This window comes from Chiloscyllium punctatum, chromosome 31 (genome assembly GCF_047496795.1).
Source record: "Chiloscyllium punctatum isolate Juve2018m chromosome 31, sChiPun1.3, whole genome shotgun sequence".
Lineage (NCBI taxonomy): Eukaryota > Metazoa > Chordata > Chondrichthyes > Orectolobiformes > Hemiscylliidae > Chiloscyllium > Chiloscyllium punctatum.
Window position 1 is genome coordinate 66,234,238 of NC_092769.1, and position 22,676 is coordinate 66,256,913.

At 52.4% G+C, this 22,676-nt stretch overlaps 1 protein-coding gene across 1 annotated transcript; it reads left to right on the forward strand.

Moving 5' to 3' along the window:
• The first annotated feature begins 4,347 nt into the window (after positions 1-4,347).
• Positions 4,348-20,904, forward strand: ppp2r5b (protein phosphatase 2, regulatory subunit B', beta). Its single transcript, XM_072550905.1, has 2 exons — positions 4,348-6,506; positions 20,639-20,904. The coding sequence occupies exons 1-2, from the start codon at positions 6,347-6,349 to the stop codon at positions 20,887-20,889; spliced, it is 411 nt and encodes a 136-aa protein (XP_072407006.1). The 5' UTR covers positions 4,348-6,346; the 3' UTR covers positions 20,890-20,904.
• The last annotated feature ends 1,772 nt before the right edge of the window (positions 20,905-22,676 follow it).

The following is a 22,676-nucleotide window of genomic DNA, read 5'->3' on the forward strand; positions in this document are numbered from 1 at the left end:
ATACAGGCACAAGCTGACCTCCCAACTCCTACAATCGATGCACTGACCAATAAAGGCGAGTGTACCAAATGCCTTCTTTAGTATCCTGTCTACCTGTGACTCCACCCTCCAGGAACTATGAACCTGCAACGCAAGGTCTCTTTGTTGGGCCACTCTCCCCAGGACCCCTGCCTTTTTGCCCTATCACTGCCCATCATTTCTACCCAATCATCCAAGCCCCCTCTTGAATGCCCCAGTTTAGACTAGATTAGATTACTTACAGTGTGGAAACAGGCCCTTCGGCCCAACAAGTCCACACCGCCCCGCCGATGCGCAACCCACCCATACCCCTACATTTACCCCTTCACCTAACACTACAGGCAATTTAGCACGGCCAATTCACCCTAACCTGCACATATTTGGACTGTGGGAGGAAACTGGAGCACCATTTCTTCTGCAAACAACATAAATGGAAAATTGTTTTGAAAATTTCAACAGGAAATCCTGAGAATTTAGAACACAGGTCCAGAAGTAGGGTCCTCAAGCCTGCTCAGTCAGTCACGGCCAATTTGCGGCCAACTCCAGACACTTGATTTCGCCCCTGCTTAATATTTAACAATTTCAAATTTAAAAATCGATAATTAACCCAGCATCAGCTACAATGGGCGAGACACTTCCAAGCTTCAAACACCCTTTTGGAGTAGAACTGTTTTCAAACACTACTGAAGTTGGACCTCCTTCCATTCCACACCCTAACTTTTCACTGAGTGAAAACGTTCCTTCTCACATCACCCTTGCTCTATTTGCCCGTCTCTTTTCAACTCTATACCCCTGTCATTGTTAACATAGAACATTACAGCGCAGAACAGGCCCTTCGGCCCTTGATGTTGCACCGACCTTTTATGAGCAGGAACAGCTTCTCTCTATCTCCTCCATCCAGCACCCCCCCCCTTCAGGAAACCTCCGTCAGATCAAAACAAGACAAAGAGGAGCAGTGTGCCCGCACGTCATAAATGTCGATTGCTTGTACCTTCTCAGGGGGTTTCTGGGCTTCGTGTTTACAAGACAGGCATTTTAAACATTTAAGCCACAGCGCCCTCATTCCTGATGAAGGGCTTATGCCCGAAACTTCGACTCTCCTGCTCCTCGGATGCTGCCTGACCAGCATCACCAATCTCGACTCTGATCTCCAGCGTCCGCAGTCCTCACTTTCTCCTTACTGGTGGCTCAGTGGTTAACACTGCTGCCTCACAGCGCCAGGGACCCAGGTTCGATTCCAGTCTCGGTTGGCCTGTCTGCGTGGAATTTGCACATTCTCCCCCCGTGTCTGTGTGGGTTTCCTCTGGGTGCTCCGGTTTCCTCCCACAGTCCAAAGGTGTGCAGGTTAGGTGAATTGGCCAGGCTAAATTGCCCGTAGTGTTAGGTGCATTAGTCAGAGGGAAATGGGTGGGTTACTCTTTTGGAGGGTCGGTGTGGACTAGTTGGGCTGAAGGGCCTGTTTCCACACTTCCATTCCCAAGTTGTGTATTCCACACCCTAACTTCTCACTGAGTGAAAACGTTCCTTCTCACATCACCCTTGCTCTATTTGCCCGTCTCTTTTAAACTCTCTACCCCTGTCATTGTTAACATAGAACATTACAGCGCAGAACAGGCCCTTCGGCCCTCGATGTTGCGCCGACCTTTTACGAGCAGGAACAGCTTCTCTCTATCTCCTCCATCCAGCTCCCCCCCTCCCCCAGGATGTTCGAAACCTCCATCCTTCGAAACCTCTGTAGGGGAATCTAATTAATACCAAGTATTAGGGGTGGTTGTCCTTCAATGCTCCCCCCTCCAGGTCTGGGGAGGTAAAAGTGTGTGTTTCCATGTGTTTGAGATGTATAAAATTATGAGGAATGTACATCAGCCAAACCGTTTCCCCTTGATGTAAGGATCAAGGACTAGAGGACAGAGATTTAAGATGGGGCAGAATTTCGAGGGGATGTGAGGTAAAACCTTTTCACCTGGGGGTGGTGGGAATCCGGAGGGTGGTGGGAATCGGGGAGGGGGGGGTGGGAATCTGGAGGGTGGTGGGAATCGGGGAGATGGGGGGGGGTGGGAATCTAGAGCTCACTGCTTGCCAGGACAGGAGAGGCACAGACCCTCATACACTCACAGAGTCCTACAGCACGGAGACAGGCCCTTCGGCCCAATCTGGTCCATGCTGACCAAAATATCCATCCACGCTCAGCCCATTTCCCTGCACTTGGCCCATATCCTTCTAACCCTTTCCTATCCATGGATTTGTCCCGATGCCTTTTCAATGTTGTTAATGTACCCGCCTCAACCACTTCCTCTGGCAGCTCATTCCATCTGCGTACCCCCCTCTGGGTAAAAAGGTTGCCCCTCAGGTTCCCTTTTATTCTTTCCCCTTTCACCTCAAACTGATGCCCTCTAGTCCTCAGTTCCCCAACCCTGGGAAAAAGACTGAGTGCATTCACCCTGTCCATGACTCTCATGATCTTATACACCTCTGTAAGATCGCTCCTCAGTCTCCTACACTCTTAACAAAAAAAGTCCTTGCTTGTCCAACTTCTCCCTATCACTCAGGCCCTTCAGTCCTGGCAACATCCTTGTAAATTTCTTCTGAACTCTTTCCAGTTGAAGAACATTCTTCCTATAGCACAGTGACCAAAACTGAACTCTAAGTGTGGCCTCATCCATGCAACATAACTTCCTAACTTATGTACTCAGTGCCCTGACTGCTGAAGGCCAGTGTGCCAAAAGCCTTCTGGCTCTGTCTACCTGGGACTCCACTTTCATAGAACCGTGTACCTGAGCTCCAAGGTGCCTCTGTTTTCACTACACTCCTTAGAGCCCTACCATTCACCATGAAATGCTACCTTCATTTGACTTTTCAAAATGCAACACCTCACACTTAATCACTTTGAAGAAGTATTTAGATGTGCAACTGTGATGCCAAGGTTAAATATCACACAACACCAGGTTATAGTCCAACAGATTTATTTGAAAGTACAAGCTTTCAGAGTGCTGCTCCTTCCTCAGGTCCGCCCCAGTCCAACACCGGCATCTCCACATCTAGGTGTACAAGGCTATGGGCCAAGTGCTGAAAAATGGGAATCAGTCATTGTTTTTGACCCAATGGGCCGAAGGACAATTTTTGGTGCTGTAAACCTCCATGAGTCTAATGCGTGTGTATGTTTCAATTGTGTGTTTGAACATGTATATGTTTTAATGTGTATGTTTTAAGGTATATAGGTCTTAATGTGTATATGTGAGTTAAGGTGAATATGCTTAATGCGTGTACCGGTTTTAATGCTTTGTGTGTTTAAAGGTATACATGTTTTTAAGTATGTGTTAGGGTGTGTATAATTTTGTGTGTGTTTGAACATATATATGTTTTATAAGGTATATAGGTCTTAATGTGTGTATGGGTTAAGGTGCATATGTTTAATGCATGTACCTGTTTTAATGCTGTGTGTTTAAAGGCATACATACTTTTAAGTATTTATTAAGGTGTATATGTTTTCATGTGTGTTTTAACATGTATATGTTTTAATGTTGTATATGTTTTAAGGTATATAGGTTTTAATGTATATATGTGTGATAAGGTGTATATGTTTTAATGCATGTACCTTTTTAATGCTTTGTGTGTTTAAAGGTATACATATTTTTAAGTATTTATTAAGGTGCATATGTTTTCATGTATGTTTTAAGGTATATAGATTTTAATGTGTATATGCGTGATAAGGTGTATGTGTTTAATGCGTGTACCTGTTTAAATGCTTTGTGTGTTTAAAGGTATACATGTTTTAAGTATGTGTTCAGGTGTATATCTTTTCATGTGTGTTTGAACATGTATATGGTTTATAAGGTATATAGGTGTTAATGTGTATGTGTGATAAGGTGTACATGTTTTAACGCATGTACATGTTTAGTACTTTGTGTGTTTAAAGGTATACATATTTTTAAGTATTTATCAAGGTGCATATGTTTTCATGAATGTTTTAACATGTATATGTTTTAATGTTGTATATGTTTTAAGGTATATAGGTTTTAATGTATGTGCGTTTTAAGATGTTTCTGCTTTAATGTATGCGTGTTATAACGTATGTGTGTTTTAAGGTGTGTGCAGACAAACAGAGGCCCCTTAACTCCTCCCCTCCTTACCTTCAAGGACCCAGTGCGAGCAGCTGGCTGGGGTTTGGGAACTACACCTCCCAGCAGGCGCCGCGGCGCCCCACCCCCGCTGCGGCTGCGCACCGGCGGCCGATGAGATCATCCGAGTGCAGTGACGCAGGAGCCGGATATAGCGGGCCAATGGGAGGGCGGGGAGACGTGTCACGTGGCGTGGGCGGGGTGGTGGTGGTGGGGGGGGAGAGGTTACATTGTGTCAGCGCGCGGCTGCAGTGCTACATTGTATCGAGGAGGGACAGGGCAGGGGCCTGGAGAGGTTCCCCCCAATCCCTGTACTGGGCAATAGATACAGTGAGGGTGCACTGTGTTACATTGTATCCCGCAGGGGCCTGGAGAGATCCCCCCCACCCCCATCCCTGTCACCGTCAACAGATAGGTATACCGAGGACTCACTGGGCTGCATTGCATTGAGGAGACACCAGAGGAAGATAGGGGCCTGGAGACATCATCACCCCCCCCCCCCCCTCCATCCCCCCCCTCCACACACACACCCATCTTCCCTGGCCCTGGAATACAGGCACCAAACTGGGAATGTGGCCTGCAACCTGCCAGCACTGAGACCCAGGAACACCCAACCTGCACCGGAGCAGGAGTGCTGGGAATACTGAGACCTGTACCCCAGGAGGTCAGGGAATACTGAGGCCCGGCTGCTGCTGCTGGAGGACCAGGAATACCGAGCCCGGCTGCTGGAGGAGCTCTGGGACTACTGACCCCAACACCAGGACGACTGGGAATACTGAGCCTCACATCCCAGAACTGGAAGTACTGAACCCAGCTGCTGGAGGAGGGCTGGGATATCTGGTTGCTGGAAAACTGGGAATAGTGAACCTGACTGCTGTACGAAGATTGGGAATACTGAACGCCACCACCACCCTCCCCCAAAGAGGACAAGAAATACTAAGACTGGCTGGAGGACTTGGAATACCGAGTCCTGTTTTCCTCATCCAGGATTGGGAATATTGTGCCCATTTCCCGCAACTGCAGGATTGGGATACCAAGCCCCATTCCTACCATTGGCTACCGACAGCTAAAGATTGGGAGTATTGAACTAAGAGAGGGAAGATTTAGTTAATCCCAGACTACAGGGGTGAGACAACTGTGTTCACGTCAACAACCGGTCTGGGAATACCAAGCTAATTCTAACTGCCAGACTGGGAATGCCAAGTTAGGACTGGGAATACTGAGCTCATTGCTGGAGTGGAACTTGAATGTTAATCTTGACTATGGGTCTGAGGAGATTGAGCTAGTCCCAACTGTAAGGACTGAGAATACCGAGCCAGTATACTGTCAAGATCTGTGGAAGGACTGACACCAGGCAAATTATCCCAGCTCTCCGTGCTGGTGATCCCAGGGACAGCATCCGGGAATCGTGAAGATCTGGAATCCTCCTGGTTGCCAGACAGTGAGAATTGCAGGAGGGCACACTGCCTGCAGTGTGGAACAGGCCAGAAGTGAGGAACTAGGGCGAGGGAATTCTCTTGGAATAGGTGACTAAGTTAATGTACAACCAGGAAGAACCTCTGGTTGCAGCTGGGCCATCTTTTCTAGAATCATTCCCAAACTGGCAGTAAATCCCAGTGTGGGAAGAGGAAAAGCAGGTGAGGGAGATTGCAGGATGAGGACTGAACTGTAAAAACCTTTGCAGAATTTCGAACCGCCAGGAAATTGGGAGTGCCAAAATCTCCTGGAATTTCGAGTCGCCCAGAAGTTGGGAACCTCCAGTTTGGAATTCTGAAATCGCCCGGAAGTCGGGAAAGTTGAAACCCCTATTTGGAAATTTCGAACCGCCAGGGAATTGGGAGCGCTGGAATCTTTTCCTTTTCCCCTCTGGAATTTCAAATTGGCAAGGGAGTTGGGAACGCCGGAGAGAATAGGAGGTCGCCGCCGATTTACCGTGGGAGATAGCAGCTGAGAAGGCCGGCTTTGCGGAATTTCCCGCCTTGCCCTCCCAGTTTGGAATACATCCCTGTGTCTCCGCGCAACCCCCCCCCCCCTCCCCACCCCGGAAGCTGGGAATGGGATCGGTCGGGGAGTGAGCGGTGGGCCCCCAAAGACCGTCTCTTCCCAGTGAGTGAGGGTGGGGAGGGAGGGGAGGGGAAGCTGTTGTCCATCCTCCTCCGTGCGACTCCCTCAATTTTCGGGTTTTGTTTCATTTGTTTTGGACGTTTCCGATGGAGCCAAAAGTGACCTCGCCGGTGACTGCGGCGGAGAAGGTGGACGGTTTCAGCCGGAAATCCGTGCGCCGGGCCCGGCAGCGCCGGTCACATGGTTCATCCCAGTTCCGGTACCAGAGCAGCCAGGTGGAGCTGACCCCACTGCCGCTCCTGAAAGGTGAGTGTCTTGTCGAGTCATAGAGACGTACAGCATGGAAACAGGCCCTTCAGTCCAACCCGTCTGTGCCGACCAGATATCCGAAATTAATCCAGTCCCATTTGCCTGCACTGGGCCCGTATCCCTCCAAACCCTTCCTATTCATATCCCCATCCAGATGCCTCTTAAATGTTCAATTGTACCAGCCTCCACCACTTCCTCTGGCAGCTCATTCCATACACGTACCACCCTCTGCATGAAAAAGTTACCCCTTTTGCCTTAACCCTCTGCCCTGGATTTCCCCCTCCACCCCAGGGGAAAGACCTTGTCTATCTATCCTGATCCACGTCCCTCGTGATTTTATAAACCTCTGTAGGGTCACCCGATGCCAGTGTTTCTGCCCACTCCCCATTCCTGGAGAAGGGGTACCCGAGCTCTGGGATAATTTGGAGCGTCTCAAAAAGGAGGGTTGGGGGGGGGTGAGGCAGGAAGGGTGTTGGAGGGAGAAGTCGGGAAGCAATGTGGTGAGGATCGGGCACGAATGGCGAGCAGACTCGATGGGCTGAACGGCCTCTTTTCTGCTCCTGGGTCATCGATGTTTCCTGTGGCACCCCTATCAGGTTGGCATAACGGGTGAGGGGGTGGTGTTTGGGCTGGGGATGTGTGGGCAGAGCATTAAGTGTCACACTGGTTCCTTGGCATTCACGGGGGATTGGTCACTCGGGGGATTGTGGGGTGAGTGGAGGTGCAGGCGATTGGTCAGTCTTGCTCGTCACTCGCTGCTATCCCCAATCCTTTGGGAAGGCTAGGAATTCGAGACAGTCTGTGGGCCCCCAGCTACACTACACCGCCTGTGGTCTGGGTGGGTCAAGATGCGCCATCATCCCCCAACACCTCTTTCCCCCCCCCCCCACCACCATGAGGAGATCTTGAAGGGGAGGGGTCCCAATCTGGTGGAGGTGTCAGTTCAACTCCAGAGGCTCCTGTTTCTACCTAAGAGTGGTCGGGGGTCACTCTTGCGCTCCGGGAATAGCAGGGAGTGCTATGTGTCGGGTACTGGCTATTCAACCTGTCGGGCAGCGCTGTGAGGAGGGTAAGGTGGGTGAGGAGTGAGGTTAAGTGCTGGAGCGGGGGGGGATTGAACCTGGTGCCCCTAGGCCAGAGGCTGTCTGTGCCTCAGGAGCTGCTCAGGGTTGGATGGATTGCCCTGCCCAGGGTTAGGGGGAAAGCGGGGTTGGGGGTGAGGGCAGCAGTGCTGTTTCCTGCTGGGTTGTATGGATGGGATTCCCGGTGTGGAGATCTGGGCCCTCGATGTGTCTGTACCTGTGAGGAGCTGCCTGATTCGGTGAGTCAGCCTTGCACTCATTAACCACGGCTGTCGCTCTGCAACTGCGTGGGAAGGATTCCGATTTCTTAAAAAAAAACACGCCCAGCTTTTCCTTCAGTTTAAACTCCTCGTGCCACCTTCCCTCCTGCTCTCTTCCAGTCCTTTCCCCCTACTCCCTTGCCTCTCGCTCCTCCCTCATTCCTTCCCCTGTCTCTCCCCGTCTGTGTCTCTCTCTCTCTCTCTCTCTCTACCCCCACCCCGGTCTGTCTGTCTCTCTCTTCCCGCCCACCCCCATCTGTGTGTCTCTCTCTCTCTCACTTTCCCCCCGTCCCCCATCTGTGTGTCTCTCTCTCTTCCCCCCCCCCCCCGTTCCCCCATCTGTGTCTCTCTCTCTCTCTCTCTCTCTCTCTCTCTTCTCCCCCCCACCGTCTGTGTCTCTCGCTCTCCCTCTTTCCCCCCCCCCCCCCCGTCCCGCGCATCCCTCCCCGTCTGTCTCTCTTCTCCCCCTCCCCCCCCGTCTGTGTCTCTTCTCTCCCCACCCTCACCTTCTGTCTCTCTTCTCTCCCCTCCCCGTCTATCTCTCTTCTCTCCCCCCACCCATCTGTGTCTCTCTCTCTCTCCCACCCCCCACCCACCCCCTCCCCCGTCTCTCTCTCTCTCTCTCTCTCCCACCCCCCACCCACCCCCTCCCCCGTCTCTCTCTCTCTCTCTCTCTCTCTCTCCCACCCCCCACCCACCCCCTCCCCCGTCTCTCTCTCTCTCTCCCACCCCCTCCCCCGTCTCTCTCTCTCTCCCACACCCCACCCACCCCCTCCCCCGTCTCTCTCTCTCTCTCTTCCCCCCCCCCCCCCTCCCCCCCGGTCGGTCTCTCTTTCTCCCTCCCCCCACCATCTCACTCTCTTTCCCCCCATCTCTCTCTCTTCCCCCACCCCCTCTCTCTCTCTCTTCTCTTCTCTCCCCCCTCCCCCGTCTGTCTCCCTTCTCTTCCCCTCCCCCGTCTGTCTCTCTTCTCTTCCCCCCCCCCGTCTGTCTCTCTCTCTTACCCACCCCTGTCTGTCTCTCTCTTTGCCCCCCCCGCCCCCGTCTGTCTCTCTCCCTCACCTGTCTGCATGTCTCTCTCTCTCTCTCTCCGTTCCTGTCTATCTCTCTCTTCTTCCCCCCCCCAACCCCCGTCTGTCTCTCTCTCTCTCTCTTTCCCCCCCCTCCGTCTGTCTGTCCCTTCCCCCCCCACCCCGTCTGTCTGTCTCTCTCTCTCCCTCACACGTCTGTTTGTCTCTCTCTCTCCCCCCCGTCTGTGTCTCTGTCTGTCTCTCTCTCTCTCTCTCTCTCTCTCTGTCTCTCTCTCTCTGTCTGTCCCCATCTATCTCTTTCACTCTTCCCACCCCCCCCCGTCTGTCTCTCTCTCTCTCTCTCTCTCTCTCTCTCTCTCTCTCTCTCTCTCTCTCTGCCCCTCCTGTCTGTCTCTGACTCTGCCCCCCCCGTCTGTCTCTCTCTCCCTGCCCCCGTCTATTTCTCTCTCTCTCTCTTTTTACCCCCCCTTCCCCCCCGACTCTTCTCTCTCCCTCCCTCCTTTAAGGTATTACTTCATACCAATCTCCGTGCACTCAGCCCGGGAGTATGCTTTCCTAAGATTGCCGGGGCCTCCTTTAACTCCCTGAGTATAAAATCTGGGTTTACAACGAACCTGCCCTTTGCGCCGACTCGCACAAAGGTAGGGGCTGGACGGTTGGCACTTGGCCGTCTCGCTCTGTGTGCGCGCTCACGCATCGGTGGGTCACTTCTCCACTACATGAATGCGCCGAGTTGGTTATCGCTGGGCTATTGAGGCCAGCCAGCTCAGCGTAACGGCAAGGCGTGGAAAAACTATAACCAAGTTAGTCTGCAGATGCAGCAAGTGAACGGAAAGGATTGGCCTTGGCTAAATGTCGTGTTGCAGCTGTACAGGACATGGGTTAGGCCACTTTTGGGGTCTTGTGAGCAATTCTGACCTCCCTCCTATCCGAAGGATGTTGTGAAAGGGTTCAGAAAAGATTTACCGGGATGTTGCCAGGCTCAGAGGGTTTGAGCTACAGGGAGAGGCTGAACAGGCTGGAGCTGTTTTCCCTGGAGCGTCGGAGGCTGAGGGGTGACATTATAGAGGTTTACAAAATTGAGGCAGGTGGGTAGGGTGAATAACATTCCGTGAAATGTTTTTTTCCTTTATTTATTCATGGGGGGGGGGCATCCCTGGCTAGGGCAGCATTTATTGCCTAGCTCTAATTGCCCAGAGGGCAGTAAAACGTCAACCACGTTGCTGAGGGTCTGGAGTCACGTGTAGGCCCTGACAGGATACAGATGGCAGTTTCTTTCCCTGAAGATCATCAGTGAACCAGAGGAAGGCTTTTCCCGCCAATAGATTAGTGGTTCAGGAAGGCAGCTCACCCCCACCCCACCATATTGAGGGGCAACTAGGAACGGTTAGCAGGGGCAGGCTCAGCTAGCGGCTCCCACCTCCGAACGAATCATTTCAAAGGTTCCTCTTGGAGGCTGCTGTTTCTCTTTGTAGGGTCGTAGAATTCCTGCAGTGCGGAAACAGGCCATTCAGTCCACACTGGATCTGAAGAGCATTCCCCTCCCACCCCCAAAATCCCTGTCACCCTAAATTTCCCACGGCCAATCCACCCTAACCTGCACATCCCTGGGCACTATGGGACAATTTAACACGGCCAATCCACCCTAACCTGCACATCCCTGGGCACTATGGGACAATTTAGCACGGCCAATCCACCCTAACCTGCACATCCCTGGGCACTATGGGACAATTTAGCACGGCCAATCCACCCTAACCTGCACACCCCTGGGCACTATGGGACAATTTAGCACGGCCAATCCACACCTAACCTGCACATCCCTGGGCACTATGGGACAATTTAACACGGCCAATCCACCCTAACCTGCACATCCCTGGGCACTATGGGACAATTTAGCACGGCCAATCCACCCTAACCTGCACATCCCTGGGCACTATGGGACAATTTAGCATGGCCAATCCACACCTAACCTGCACATCCCTGGGCACTATGGGACAATTTAACACGGCCAATCCACCCTAACCTGCACATCCCTGGGCACTATGGGACAATTTAGCACGGCCAATCCACCCTAACCTGCACATCCCTGGGCACTATGGGACAATTTAGCACGGCCAATCCACACCTAACCTGCACATCCCTGGGCACTATGGGACAATTTAGCACGGCCAATCCACCCTAACCTGCACATCCCTGGGCACTATGGGACAATTTAGCACAGCCAATCCACCCTAACCTGCACATCTCTGGGCACTATGGGACAATTTAGCACAGCCAATCCACCCTAACCTGCACATCCCTGGGCACTATGGGACAATTTAGCACGGCCAATCCACCCTAACCTGCACATCCCTGGGCACTATGGGACAATTTAGCACAGCCAATCCACCCTAACCTGCACATCCCTGGACACTATGGGGCACGGCCAATCCACCCTAACCTGCACATCCCTGGGCACTATGGGACAATTTAGCACGGCCAATCCACCCTAAGCTGCACATCCCTGGACACTATGGGACAATTTAGCACGGCCAATCCACCCTAACCTGCACATCCCTGGGCACTATGGGACAATTTAGCACAGCCAATCCACCCTAACCTGCACATCCCTGGACACTATGGGGCACGGCCAATCCACCCTAACCTGCACATCCCTGGGCACTATGGGACAATTTAGCACGGCCAATCCACCCTAACCTGCACATCCCTGGGCACTATGGAACAATTTAGCACGGCCAATCCACCCTAACCTGCACATACCTGGGCACTGGGGGAGGAAACCAGAGCACCCAGAGGAAACCCCACACAGACACGAGGGAGAATGTGCTAACTCCACACAGACAGTCTCCCGAGGGTGGAATCGAACCTGGATCCCTGGTGCTGTGAGATAGCAGTGCTAACCACTGAGGCACCATGCTGCTCAGTTCAGGCCGCTGTTCCAGAACCAATCCCCATCCCTACCTCAAAAACAACTGCCCCTGTACCTCTGTCACGTCGGTAGACGGTGCTATTCTGACCAAAGTCCACCACTGAATGGCACAACCCACCCTCCACCAATTGGGAGGTTTCTTTTCCACAATCGACTCAGCCCTCCCAGAAACCCACATCCTGTTGAAGAAGGATTGAGATGTGCACTTGCAATGTCAAAACTACGGGCCAAGTGCTGAGAAATGGGGTCAGAACAGTTCGGAACATTTGAAATGGTACAGATTCAATGGGCTGAAGGTCCTTGTCTCCGTGCTGTAGACTTCTCTCTGTGTTACATCTCCTGACAATAATCCCACTGAAGCCTTCATCCGTAACTTGGATCTTCAGCCCCAACCTCCCACGTCCTCCCTTCTGGAGGTATTCAGAGGTTTACTGCCCCCACGGCCCTGCTCCTGCCACATCCCAGGTTCGTCCGAGCCATTGTGTTCACTGTCCTGTGAAGCAAGTCCTGTTCTCAAAGCTCTCAACCTCGTTTTCAAATGACTCTGGCAACCACAGCCCTGCCCGCAACATGTACTACTACTGTTCTTCGGATTGGGAACCAAAGCTCTGGAATCCCCTTCCCAACTCACTTCTCCGAGCTTTTGAGGTGCTCCCTTGAGCCAAGCTCTTGGAGCGCGCACTCTCTGCCTTTGTGTGTCACTTGTTGACTTTAGTCAGACACTGTTGTGAAAGGTGCGATTCAAGGTCATGCTATTGCATGCGACCTGGCTTGGATAGTTAGCGCAGTGGGGACAGTATACACTCCCGACAGTAGGGAAGAGCATTAAAGGTATATAAAGTGAGGGTTCAGCGGAACAGTATGAGGATTAATAGTTTGAGGATAGATAGGGGCTGTGTGGGGAGCGAGAGGACCAGTGGGATTAGGTTAGGGTTATTTTGGTCCATGGGGAGAGAGTGGGGCCGTGGGATTAGTTTGGGGATTGATACAGGGCTATGGGGAGAGAGCGGGGCAGTGGGATTAGTTTGGGGATTGATGCAGGGCTATGGGGAGAGAGCAGGGCAGTGGGATTAGTTTGGGGATTGATACAGGGCTATGGGGAGTGTGAGGCAGTGGGATTAGTTTGGGGATTGCTGCCGGGCTTTGAGAAGGAATTAGGACTAGTTTGGGGATCCTTTGGCAGTCAGACTGGTTGCTGTGTGATATGTTGCCCTTCCTGTCACAGTGCAGTCAGCTGCCATTGAGACGCAGGTGACTGAATGTAGCTGACCCACATTTTGCTGATGGTTTACAGAGTACTGTCTTAGATGTTTTTCAGTGATCTGTTCAGAGATGTTACTGCACACCTGTGGAGCAAGTGGGTTTGGAATCCAGGCTCAGAGGTTTAGACACTACCATTCCAGTATGAATCATTGATTCCAGTGCAGCTGATGGTCACTTGCAAATGTTAAGCTCTAAATCTTTCTGGGGGTGGTCACAGAGAGTGAAGGAAGCGGTGAGACCTGACTGTAGGACACCAATGTGTCTTATGTCTCAAATACGTTCTGAAACACTCAGAACCCTGCACTTGATAGATGTTACTTTACACTGTCCCCCGTTATACAGCACGGGGTTAGATACAGAGTAAAGTTCCTTCCACACTGTCCCCCATCAACCACTCTCCAGGACAGGGACAGCACGGGGTTAGATACAGAGTAAAGCTCCCTCTACACTGTCCCCCATCAAACACTCCCCAGGACAGGGACAGCACAGGGGGTTAGATACAGAGTAAAGCTCCCTCTACACTGTCCCCCATCAAACACTCCCCAGGACAGGGACAGGACGGGGTCAGATACAGAGTAAAGCTCCCTCGACTCTTTTATTCTGAAAGTAAGCGCCCTCTGACCTTGTTCCCCTCAAGCCGTCCCCAGCCTCGAGCAGGGCCCCCTGCATCATCTACCTGCATGTGGATGTCAATGTGAGGGCTGGCTTTCTGATCTCACTTGGGCCGATGGTAGTTTCCTGTCTCGCCGACGGAAGTGTGTGGGGAGATGGGTGGTATTTTCGGAAGCTGCCGATGACGCTCCATCTGTCAGTTGTCCCGTTGCGGTTTGGTGTTATCCTGGAATCCTGCTCACAGCGGGAAACTCCTGTTCTTTGTGCCGGTCTGCCCTGGTGAGGGGGAAGAGATGTCTTCACCCAGAGAGTGGGGGGGGGGGGGTGGGGAACCTGTGGGATTCTCTGGCCCAGAAGAGAAATACCGAATGGTTTTGGGAAGGATTTGGGGGCTAAAGAGATCAGAGGGTGTGGGGAGAAACCCAGGAACGGGTGACTGAATGGGGCTATCAGCTATGGTTGTATTGATGTGAAGGGCTGAGTGGCCCACTCCAATGTTACCATGTTTCTGTAATAACATTGCGAGATGTGGGGCAGGTGCTGGTGTGAGAAACTTGGAAATGGACTGGGTCGTGGTTTGAAAATAAGAAAGTCGACCCAGTTCTTTCACTTCTAGGGTGTTGTAGAGTCATAGAGCTGTACAGCACCAAAACAGACACTTTGGTCTATGCTGACCAGATATACCAAATTAATCTCGTCCCATTTGCCAGCATTTGGTCCATACTAAAGCCCTTAAACCCTTCCTATTCATATACCCAACCAGATGCCTTGTAAATGCTGTAATTGTACCAGCCTCCATCACTTGGATCAGATTCCCTACAGTTCCCATTCGGCCCAACAAATCCACACCAACCCTGCAAGGAGTAACCCACCCAGAACCATTCCCCTACGCTATAGTTACCCCTGACTAATGCATCTAGTACTATGGGACAATTTAGCAAGGCCAATCCACCCTAACCTGCACATCCCTGGGCACTATGGGACAATTTAGAAACGGCCAATCCACCCTAACCTGCACATCCCTGGGCACTATGGGACAATTTAACACGGCCAATCCACCCTAACCTGCACATCCCTGGGCACTATGGGACAATTTAGAAACGGCCAATCCACCCTAACCTGCACATCCCTGGACACTATGGGACAATTTAGCACGGCCAATCCACCCTAACCTGCACATCCCTGGGCACTACGGGACAATTTAGCACGGCCAATCCACCCTAACCTGCACATCTTTGGATTGTGGGAGAAAACTGGCAGCTGGAGGGAGCCCACACAGATAGTCCTCTGATGCGGGAATTGAACCTGGGTCCCTGGCGCTGAGGCAGCGATGCTAACCACTGAGCCACCATGCTGCCCTCTTCTGGCAGCTCATTCCATACACGTACCACCCTCCGTGTGAAAAAGTTGCCCCTTCAGTCCCCCACCCCAGGAAAAGACTTTGTCTATTTACCCTATTCATGACCTTCATGATTTTCTCAACCTCTATAAGGTCACCCCTCAGCCTCCGACGCTCCAGGGAAAGCTGCCCCAGCCTGTTCAGCCTCTCCCTGTAGCTCAGATCCTCCAACCCTGGCAACACCCTTGTAAATCTTTTCTGAACCCTTTCAAGTCCTACAACATCCTTCCTATAGCAGGGGAGACCAGAATCGAGTGCAGCTTTCCAAAAGTAATCTTCCAGGGATTTCAGGTCCTGGAGAGGTCCCAGAAAATTGGAAGTCTGTCACGTCATGATGCAATGGGGCATCTGAAGGATGATCTAACTTCCTGTTCGACTGCTCCTCGAAGGAAGTGCAACAGGGGGAAACACCAAATGGAATGCAGTGAGCTGGAGTGAGTGTACAATTCCAAAGGTTGGGTTTCCCAGGAAGTGGTGGATGCAGCTACAGTTACAACGTTTAAAAGACCTAAGAAAATGAATAGGAAAAAATTTGGAGTGACGTGGGCCAGAAGCAGGCAGGTGGGAGGAGTTTAGTTTGGGATTATGGATGGCACGGTCTGGTTGGGCCGTAGGGTTAGTGCTGTGTGGCTCTAAGACGTCTGGGCAAGCCAGGCCCAATCTGTATCTTGACCACACACACCCAACCATCAGAGCTGCAAATTCCAAGGTCTGGGGGGGAATCATGAGGAGCGTTGATAGGTTAAGTAGACAGGGTCCTTTTCCCTGGGGTAGGGGGGAGTCCATATATCTAGACAGCATAGGATTAAGGCGTGGGGGGGAAAGATTTAAAGAGACCTGAGGGGTGATGTTTTCACCCAGAGGGTGGGGCGTGTATGGAATGAGCTGCCAGAGGAAGTGGTGGAGGCTGGTACGGGTATACGAATAGGGAAGGGTTTGGAGGGATGTGGGCCAAATGCTGGCAAATGGGATGAGATGAGTTAGGGTATCTGGTCAGCGTGGGCAAGTGGACGGGGAGGGGTCTGTATGAGTGCTGTACATCTCTATGACCAGTGCTTCCATTGTGTGTCTCTGTTCTGAGCAGAGAGGAAAAAAAATTGCCAGGAAGGAAATAAAAAGGGAGAGAGATGCAGATGCTCACAGATCTGTCTGGTTAAGGATGTTGTGTGTGGGTTTCCACTCGGTTCGCATATACACCGAGTTTTGTTTTAGAGCTCCTCTTTAAAAACAAATAATTGTCCGCAGTGTTGCACGGCCCACATCCACTCTGGTCCCATATCCTACTCAGGATTCCGTTCTGATGAAGGCTCACAGGACGCGAAACATTGCCTCTCTCTCTCTCTCTGTCTCCGGCAGTTTTGTTTTCTATTTGATCAAGGCGATAGATTCCGGGGACGCCCTCAAAGAAGGTAGAAGAGAGAGGGGGGGCAAAAATAGAGGCAATGAGGCAGGAAATTCCAGATCCCAAAGGACCACCCTGCTGAATGTGCAATCACCAGCAGGGGAGCGATTTTAAAAAGCCAAGGAATACTCCAGGCCGGAATTGGAGGAGCACAGATATCCTGGGGGTGGTCTCGTATTCACTCAGGGGCCGTGGGTCAGTGTTTACTGCACATCCTGAACTGCCTCTTGACAAGATGGTGGTGAGCAGCCATCTTGAACCGCTGCAGCCTGTGTGCTGTGGGTTCTCCCACAATGCCCTCTTGGATAGGTTTCCAAGTCAGGATTTTGGAAAGGCGATATAATTCCAAGCGAGCAGCTGGGAGGGGCTCAGCTACCCTTTTCCTTCGCGATGGCAGAGGGTGTGGAAGGTTCTGCCTTGGGGGCATCTCTGCAGTGCCTCGTGTAGATGGTACACACTGCTGCTATTGAGTGCTGGTGGTGGTGGAGAGAGCGCACGAGTGTTGGAAGGGATGAACGAGGTGTCGAGTAAGGAGGAGAAAATCAAAACTGAGCCATTGAGTGATGGGTGAATATGATTGTGTTTGGGGAGGGTGGGGTCAAAGTTTAAAAGTCACACTGGAGCAAGGGGCACCGGCATTGGCCAGACTGAATTCAATCTCTTCTGTAGGAGAGAGACCGGAAAGTTGGTTATCTAATTCAGGCAGAACACCGCAGGGAATTGTGGCTTGAAATAGCACCAGAGTGTGTTCCTCCTGCAGTCTGTTTCAACAATTTTGTGTGTGGCAACTTTAGGGGGCCCAGGACTAACTCTGAGGGCTGTGTTCTCTCTGGATTCCAGCTGCTCTCTGGTCTGTAGGCATCCAAACTGGTTTATTCTGTAGGGATGTGTGACAACGCTGTGGTGAGCGCACACTTTGCTGCTTCAGTCAGAGACACCGCAACAAACCAATCGCCGGAGCTTGGATAATTTTAGATAAAATTCATAGAATCAATACCAAGGGAGCGCCGCGCTGTCGGAGGGTCGGTGCCGAGGGAGCGCCGCGCTGTCGGAGGGTCGGTGCCGAGGGATATCTTTTCAGATGAGATAATAAATTGCCATCTAACCTCTTGGTTGAACATGAAGGACCCCACATCAGGAATTGGGAGAGGGACTGGAGCAAGTTTCTCCTGGATTCCCATTTGTCCGAGGATAAGACCCTATTTATCCCTAAGTGTAAGAAATTGTCGGGTAATTGGCATGTTGGCGGGTATATAGATGAATGTGAGACAGACAGAGTGTGTGCGTTCCCTATATTACAACAGGAACGAGACCTCAAAGCTGTTGTCATGTCCTGAACTGGCAAAAGGTGAGACACAATTGCAAGTCTATCCTTAATTTCATTAAAACACCCAACTGGTTGTGAAACGCAATCAAGCCCACAGGTTAACTGATGTCCTGCTCGTGAAGATGTCCCTAGGCAGCAGTGATCATAATATTGTGGAAGTTTACACTGAGCTCGGGGGTGAGACAGGTGGGTCCAAGACTTGTATTGTAAATTTTAAAGGCAATTATGAGGACAAGGAAGGGCTCACTGATGTGGGAGAAAATTAGGTGGGGGAATGGGTTTTGAGAGATGTGGTATCTGACCTGTAAGGGGATATTTTACAATATTTTCAGCACCGATACATTGCAACAAGAAAGGGAAATTCCAAGAGGCACGAGGTTAAATAATAAATTGGAGATAATGTTGAGCTTAAAGATAGAATGCCCGACAGATTGCTAAAAGCTTGAAGGAATAAGTGTTGGTCTCCGGGAAAGTGAGTGTGGTGAGGTTATAATGGAGCATAAAGAGACAGCAGATAATTGAACAGGCATCTCTCACGGCCTTGCGACATGAGGGATAAGTAACATCCCAGAAATAGATCAAAGTCAGGAAATACAAAGGAGCAACTCTTGAGAATTACAGTCACCAGGGACGTGATGCTGAGCAAGTGTCAGAGCTTAACGCTGACGATTCCCTCTCTCCTGAAGGAATTCATCTGAAAATAAGTGGCCAGTGAGATCGTTGACGCATCGGTTTTAAGTTTGCAAACTTCCCGAGATGCGGGGAAAGTTGCTTTAAACTGAAAAGTTGTAAACCTAACTCCTTTAATCAAAAGCCAAGAGGGACAGCAGAAAAATACAGGACCTCACTCCCTCAGTGCTGACCCCACCTCCGTCAGTGCGGTGCTCCCTCAGCGCTGACCCTCCGTCAGTGCGGCGCTCCCTCGGCGCTGACCTTCCGTCAGTGCGGCGCTCCCTCGGCGCTGACCCCCCTCCGTCAGTGCGGCGCTCCCTCGGCGCTGACCCCCCTCCGTCAGTGCAGCTCTGACTCCGGTGACTGTCTTGGAGGAGAGCGAGTGTGTCTGTTTGGGTTCGATATCCGAGGCCCAGTCTTTGGGGTCTGTGATGGAGACCCGCCCTCCTCCACTTAAACCCCCTCACCCACCCCCCCCAGGCTCAAGTGTGAGCCCTGGGGCCTAGTCTGTGATGTCACAGAAGCTGGGAGTGGGCCCTCTCAGAGTGAGTGGGGAGGGTGGAGGGGGTGTTAGAGGGTGGGGCCGGGGTGCTGTTGTGAGGCAGGCAGAGCCGAGCCGTGGGAGGGTGGGGCGGGGGGGGGTATATCGGTGGGCGAGGTTGGTGGGGAGTGCCCAGGGGTTTGTTTGCTGGGGAGGGGGTGGGGTGAGTCTGGGAGGTGGGAGTGGATGTGGCTGGGACCAGGGGAATGTGGAAGAGGCCAGCGAGGAGATGGAAGCGTGGAGGGAGTGAGGGGTTAGGCGAGGCTGCCTTCCTTCTGAGTTGGCCACCTTGCCCACCCCTCCCCCCATGAGGGAAGGACTCGGGAAGATACCCCTCCAAGATGGATGTCCCAGCGACTGTAGTGCGCCCTCGCTCTAAGATGCGTGAGTACGTGCTCATGGATTGTACGGACCAGTCCCCACCATCACACTGTCCCCAGGGGCTACTGTGGGGGGGGCAGTGCTCTTGCCTCAGAGCCAGGAGTCCCAGCAGTTCACCCTGCCCCCCCTGGTGGTGTACCACCACTGGTCCACATTCTTCCCCCTACTCCCTGCCCAAACCAGTGTGCACCAACCCTGCCCCCTCCCCTCCCTCCCCCAACTGTCCGGACCAGATTAGTTCGCGTTCCCACCTGGGATAGGGCAGCCCGGTGGCATTCTCCCGCCCTTGGGCATATCGGGTGAGGACCCGTCCCCTCACCCAGAGGGGGCTGCGTCTCTGGAAACCTCTACCCTGGGAGAGGGGGAGAGAGAAGTGTCTCTGACCCACTGTGGAAATGGCAGAGGGAGCGTTGGATCTTTCTGTGCTCCCAGAGGGTTGAGGCAGTGGACAGGAACGGAGGGGTGAGGGGGGAATTGAAGGCAAGGGAGGCTTGCTGAATGGGGCCGCAGACTCAAGCGGCCGGGTGGCCATGGTTTAGTTGTATTCTGTGGTGCTGGATTATAGTGGTCTGAAACCTCACCCACTCTCACCAAGCCTGCCCCTTGATCCCCCTCTCTCTGACTCTGTCTCCGTGTCTATGTCTCTCTGTGTCCATTTTTCTCTCTGCATTTCCATCTCACATTGTGACTGTCCCCATGGCTTATCTCTCGGTCACTCCCTCTCCCCCTCCATCTTGCTGTCGGTCTCTCTCTGTGTCACTTTCCCCACCCCTCTCTCACCGTTTCTGTATCTGTCTCTCCCTGCCCCCCACCCCCACCCCCCACCCCCTCTGTGTGTCTCTTTCTCTCTCCCACCCGCCTCTGTCCCTGAATCCCCTCTCTCTCTCTCCCTCTCTCTCTCTCCCTCTCTCTCTCTCCTCTCTCTCTCTCTCCTCTCTCTCTCTCTCTCTCTCTCTCTCTCTCTCTCTCTCTCTCTCTCTCTCTCTCACCCACCCCCTCTCTCTATCCCTGTCTCACTGTCTCTCTCTGTGTCTCTTTCTCTCACCTCCATCTATGTCTCTCACTGTCTCTCTCTCTCTCTCACACTCACCCACCCCCTCTCTCTATCCCTGTCTCACTGACTCTCGTGTGTGTGTGTGTCTCTCTCTCTCTCTCTCTCTCTCTCTCTCACACTCACCCACCCCCTCTCTCTATCCCTGTCTCACTGTCTCTCTCTCTCTCTCCCCCCAGATGCCGCGGTGTCGGATTTACATGACCTGTTCTGTAAGAAGCTGCAGCAGTGTTGTATTGTCTTTGACTTCATGGACTGTGTTGCTGACCTGAAGGGGAAGGAGATCAAACGAGCGGCCCTCAACGAGCTGGTGGAGAGCATTGCTACAGGTCGCGGCTTACTCATTGAACCCATCTACCCCGAGGTTATGAAGATGGTGAGTGTGTGGGAGGCCTGCTGTGGACCGGTCACCCCTGAAACCTGCTGCTAGAGAAACCGACCCCTCGCCACTCCCCCTATCCCCTCCCTCCCTGTTGGGGCAGTGGAGTGAGGGGTAGGTAGGTAATGAAGCAACGAATGGGACAGAGGGTAATGGGGGAGCCTTCTGCTTCGCCCCTCCCCCACCCCCCCGAGGCTTTGGGGCCCAGTAATCCCAGTCTCCCAGCCTGAAGGCCTTGGGGGTAAACGAGGCGAGACCACACAGGAAAGCAGCTATCTCCCGCGGCGACCAGGGGCCTGGTGTGGGCGAGGTTCAGAGAAGGTTCGACAAGAACCACTCTGGAACTGAGGAGATTTTGTTTTTGGGGACTTGTGGGTTACGGGGGGGGGGGAAGGGCAGGATGTGATGTGGGTCGACTAGGCTGGGATCCTATCAGACAAAGGAGCAGCCTCGGGGACGGCTCCCAATCCTATTTCTGACTTTCTTACGGCAACAACGGATCCTTTTACAGTGGCCTAAGGGCATTTGTTTCCATCAGAAGTGAGATGACCACCTTGTACACAGTAAGATTCCGCAGAGCAGCAGTGATCTGAATGGTTCATTGTTCAAGGCGTCAGTTGAGGGACGCATTTGTTGGTGGGATTGACATTCCATATGGCCCCTTGAGAAGGTGTAGAGCTGCCATCTCGAACCGCTGCACTCCATGGGGTGGAGGTCGGAGCACCGGGGTACCCCAGGCATCTGTTGCCCATATCCTTGGCGCTCTGGAATTTGGGAGGTTCTCTCAAAGGAGTCCCAGATCATCAGGGAGAACACTGTTCCAGCTCCTCCTACCAATGGTGACACCCGTGACGGCAGGCTGGGGTCTCAATATCTGAAAGGTGGTACCTCCGACAGTGCGGCGCTCCCTCGGCGCCGTCCCCCTCTGCCAGTGCGGCGCTCCCTCAGCACCAACCCCGGATCTGTGTTATGGGAATGTGTCAGGTGTCCTCACCTCGATGTACCTCTCAGACAGAGATTGGAAAGAGTCAAAAGACTGTACAGGATATTGGTTAGGCCACTTTTGGAATATTGTGTGCAATTTTGGTCTCCTTCCTATCGGAAAGATGTTGTGAAACTTGAAAAGGTTCAGAAAAGATTTACAAGGATGTTGCCAGGGTTGGAGGGTTTGAGCTACAGGGAGAGGCTGAACAGGCTGGGGCTGTTTTCCCTGGAGCGTCGGAGGCTGAGGGGTGACCTTATAGAGGTTTATAAAATCATGAGGGACATGGATAGGATAAATAGACAAAGTCTTTTCCCTGGGGTCGGGGAGTCCAGAACTAGAGGGGCATAGGTTTAGGGTGAGAGGGGAATGATATAAAAGGGACCTAAGGGGCAAGTTTTTCACACAGAGGGTGGTACGGGTATGGAATGAGCTGCCAGAGGATGTGGTGGAGGCTGGTACAATTGCAACATTTAAAAGGCATTTGGATGGATATATGAATAGGAAGGGTTTGGGGGGATATGGGCCGGGTGCTGGCAGGTGGGACTAGATTGGGTTGGGATAACTGGTCGGCATGAACAGGTTGGACCGCAGGGTCTGTTTCCGTGCTGTATATCTCTGACATTCATTTATATAGCACCATGGTAATGTAGGGAGACGTGGCAGCAAGATTCCACAAATAGCCATACGATAACAACCAACAGGTCTGTGTGTCGCTGATGTTTGTCGAACGTTAAATGACGGCCCAGGGCCATCCCTCCAGATGAACCTGCCCCCACTCTCTGTGTGGCTGCGGGGCTGTGGGATCCCAGTCTAACAGCTGCTGGCATCACAGTCACATCCCAAAGGTGAACAG

Bases quoted from the DNA above. Each gene is read 5' to 3' on its own strand.
- ppp2r5b (XM_072550905.1), top strand. From the start codon at position 6,347: ATGGAGCCAAAAGTGACCTCGCCGGTGACTGCGGCGGAGAAGGTGGAC. The intron at 6,507-20,638 runs GTGAGTGTCTTG...CTCTCCCCCCAG, and splicing joins CCCACTGCCGCTCCTGAAAG to ATGCCGCGGTGTCGGATTTA.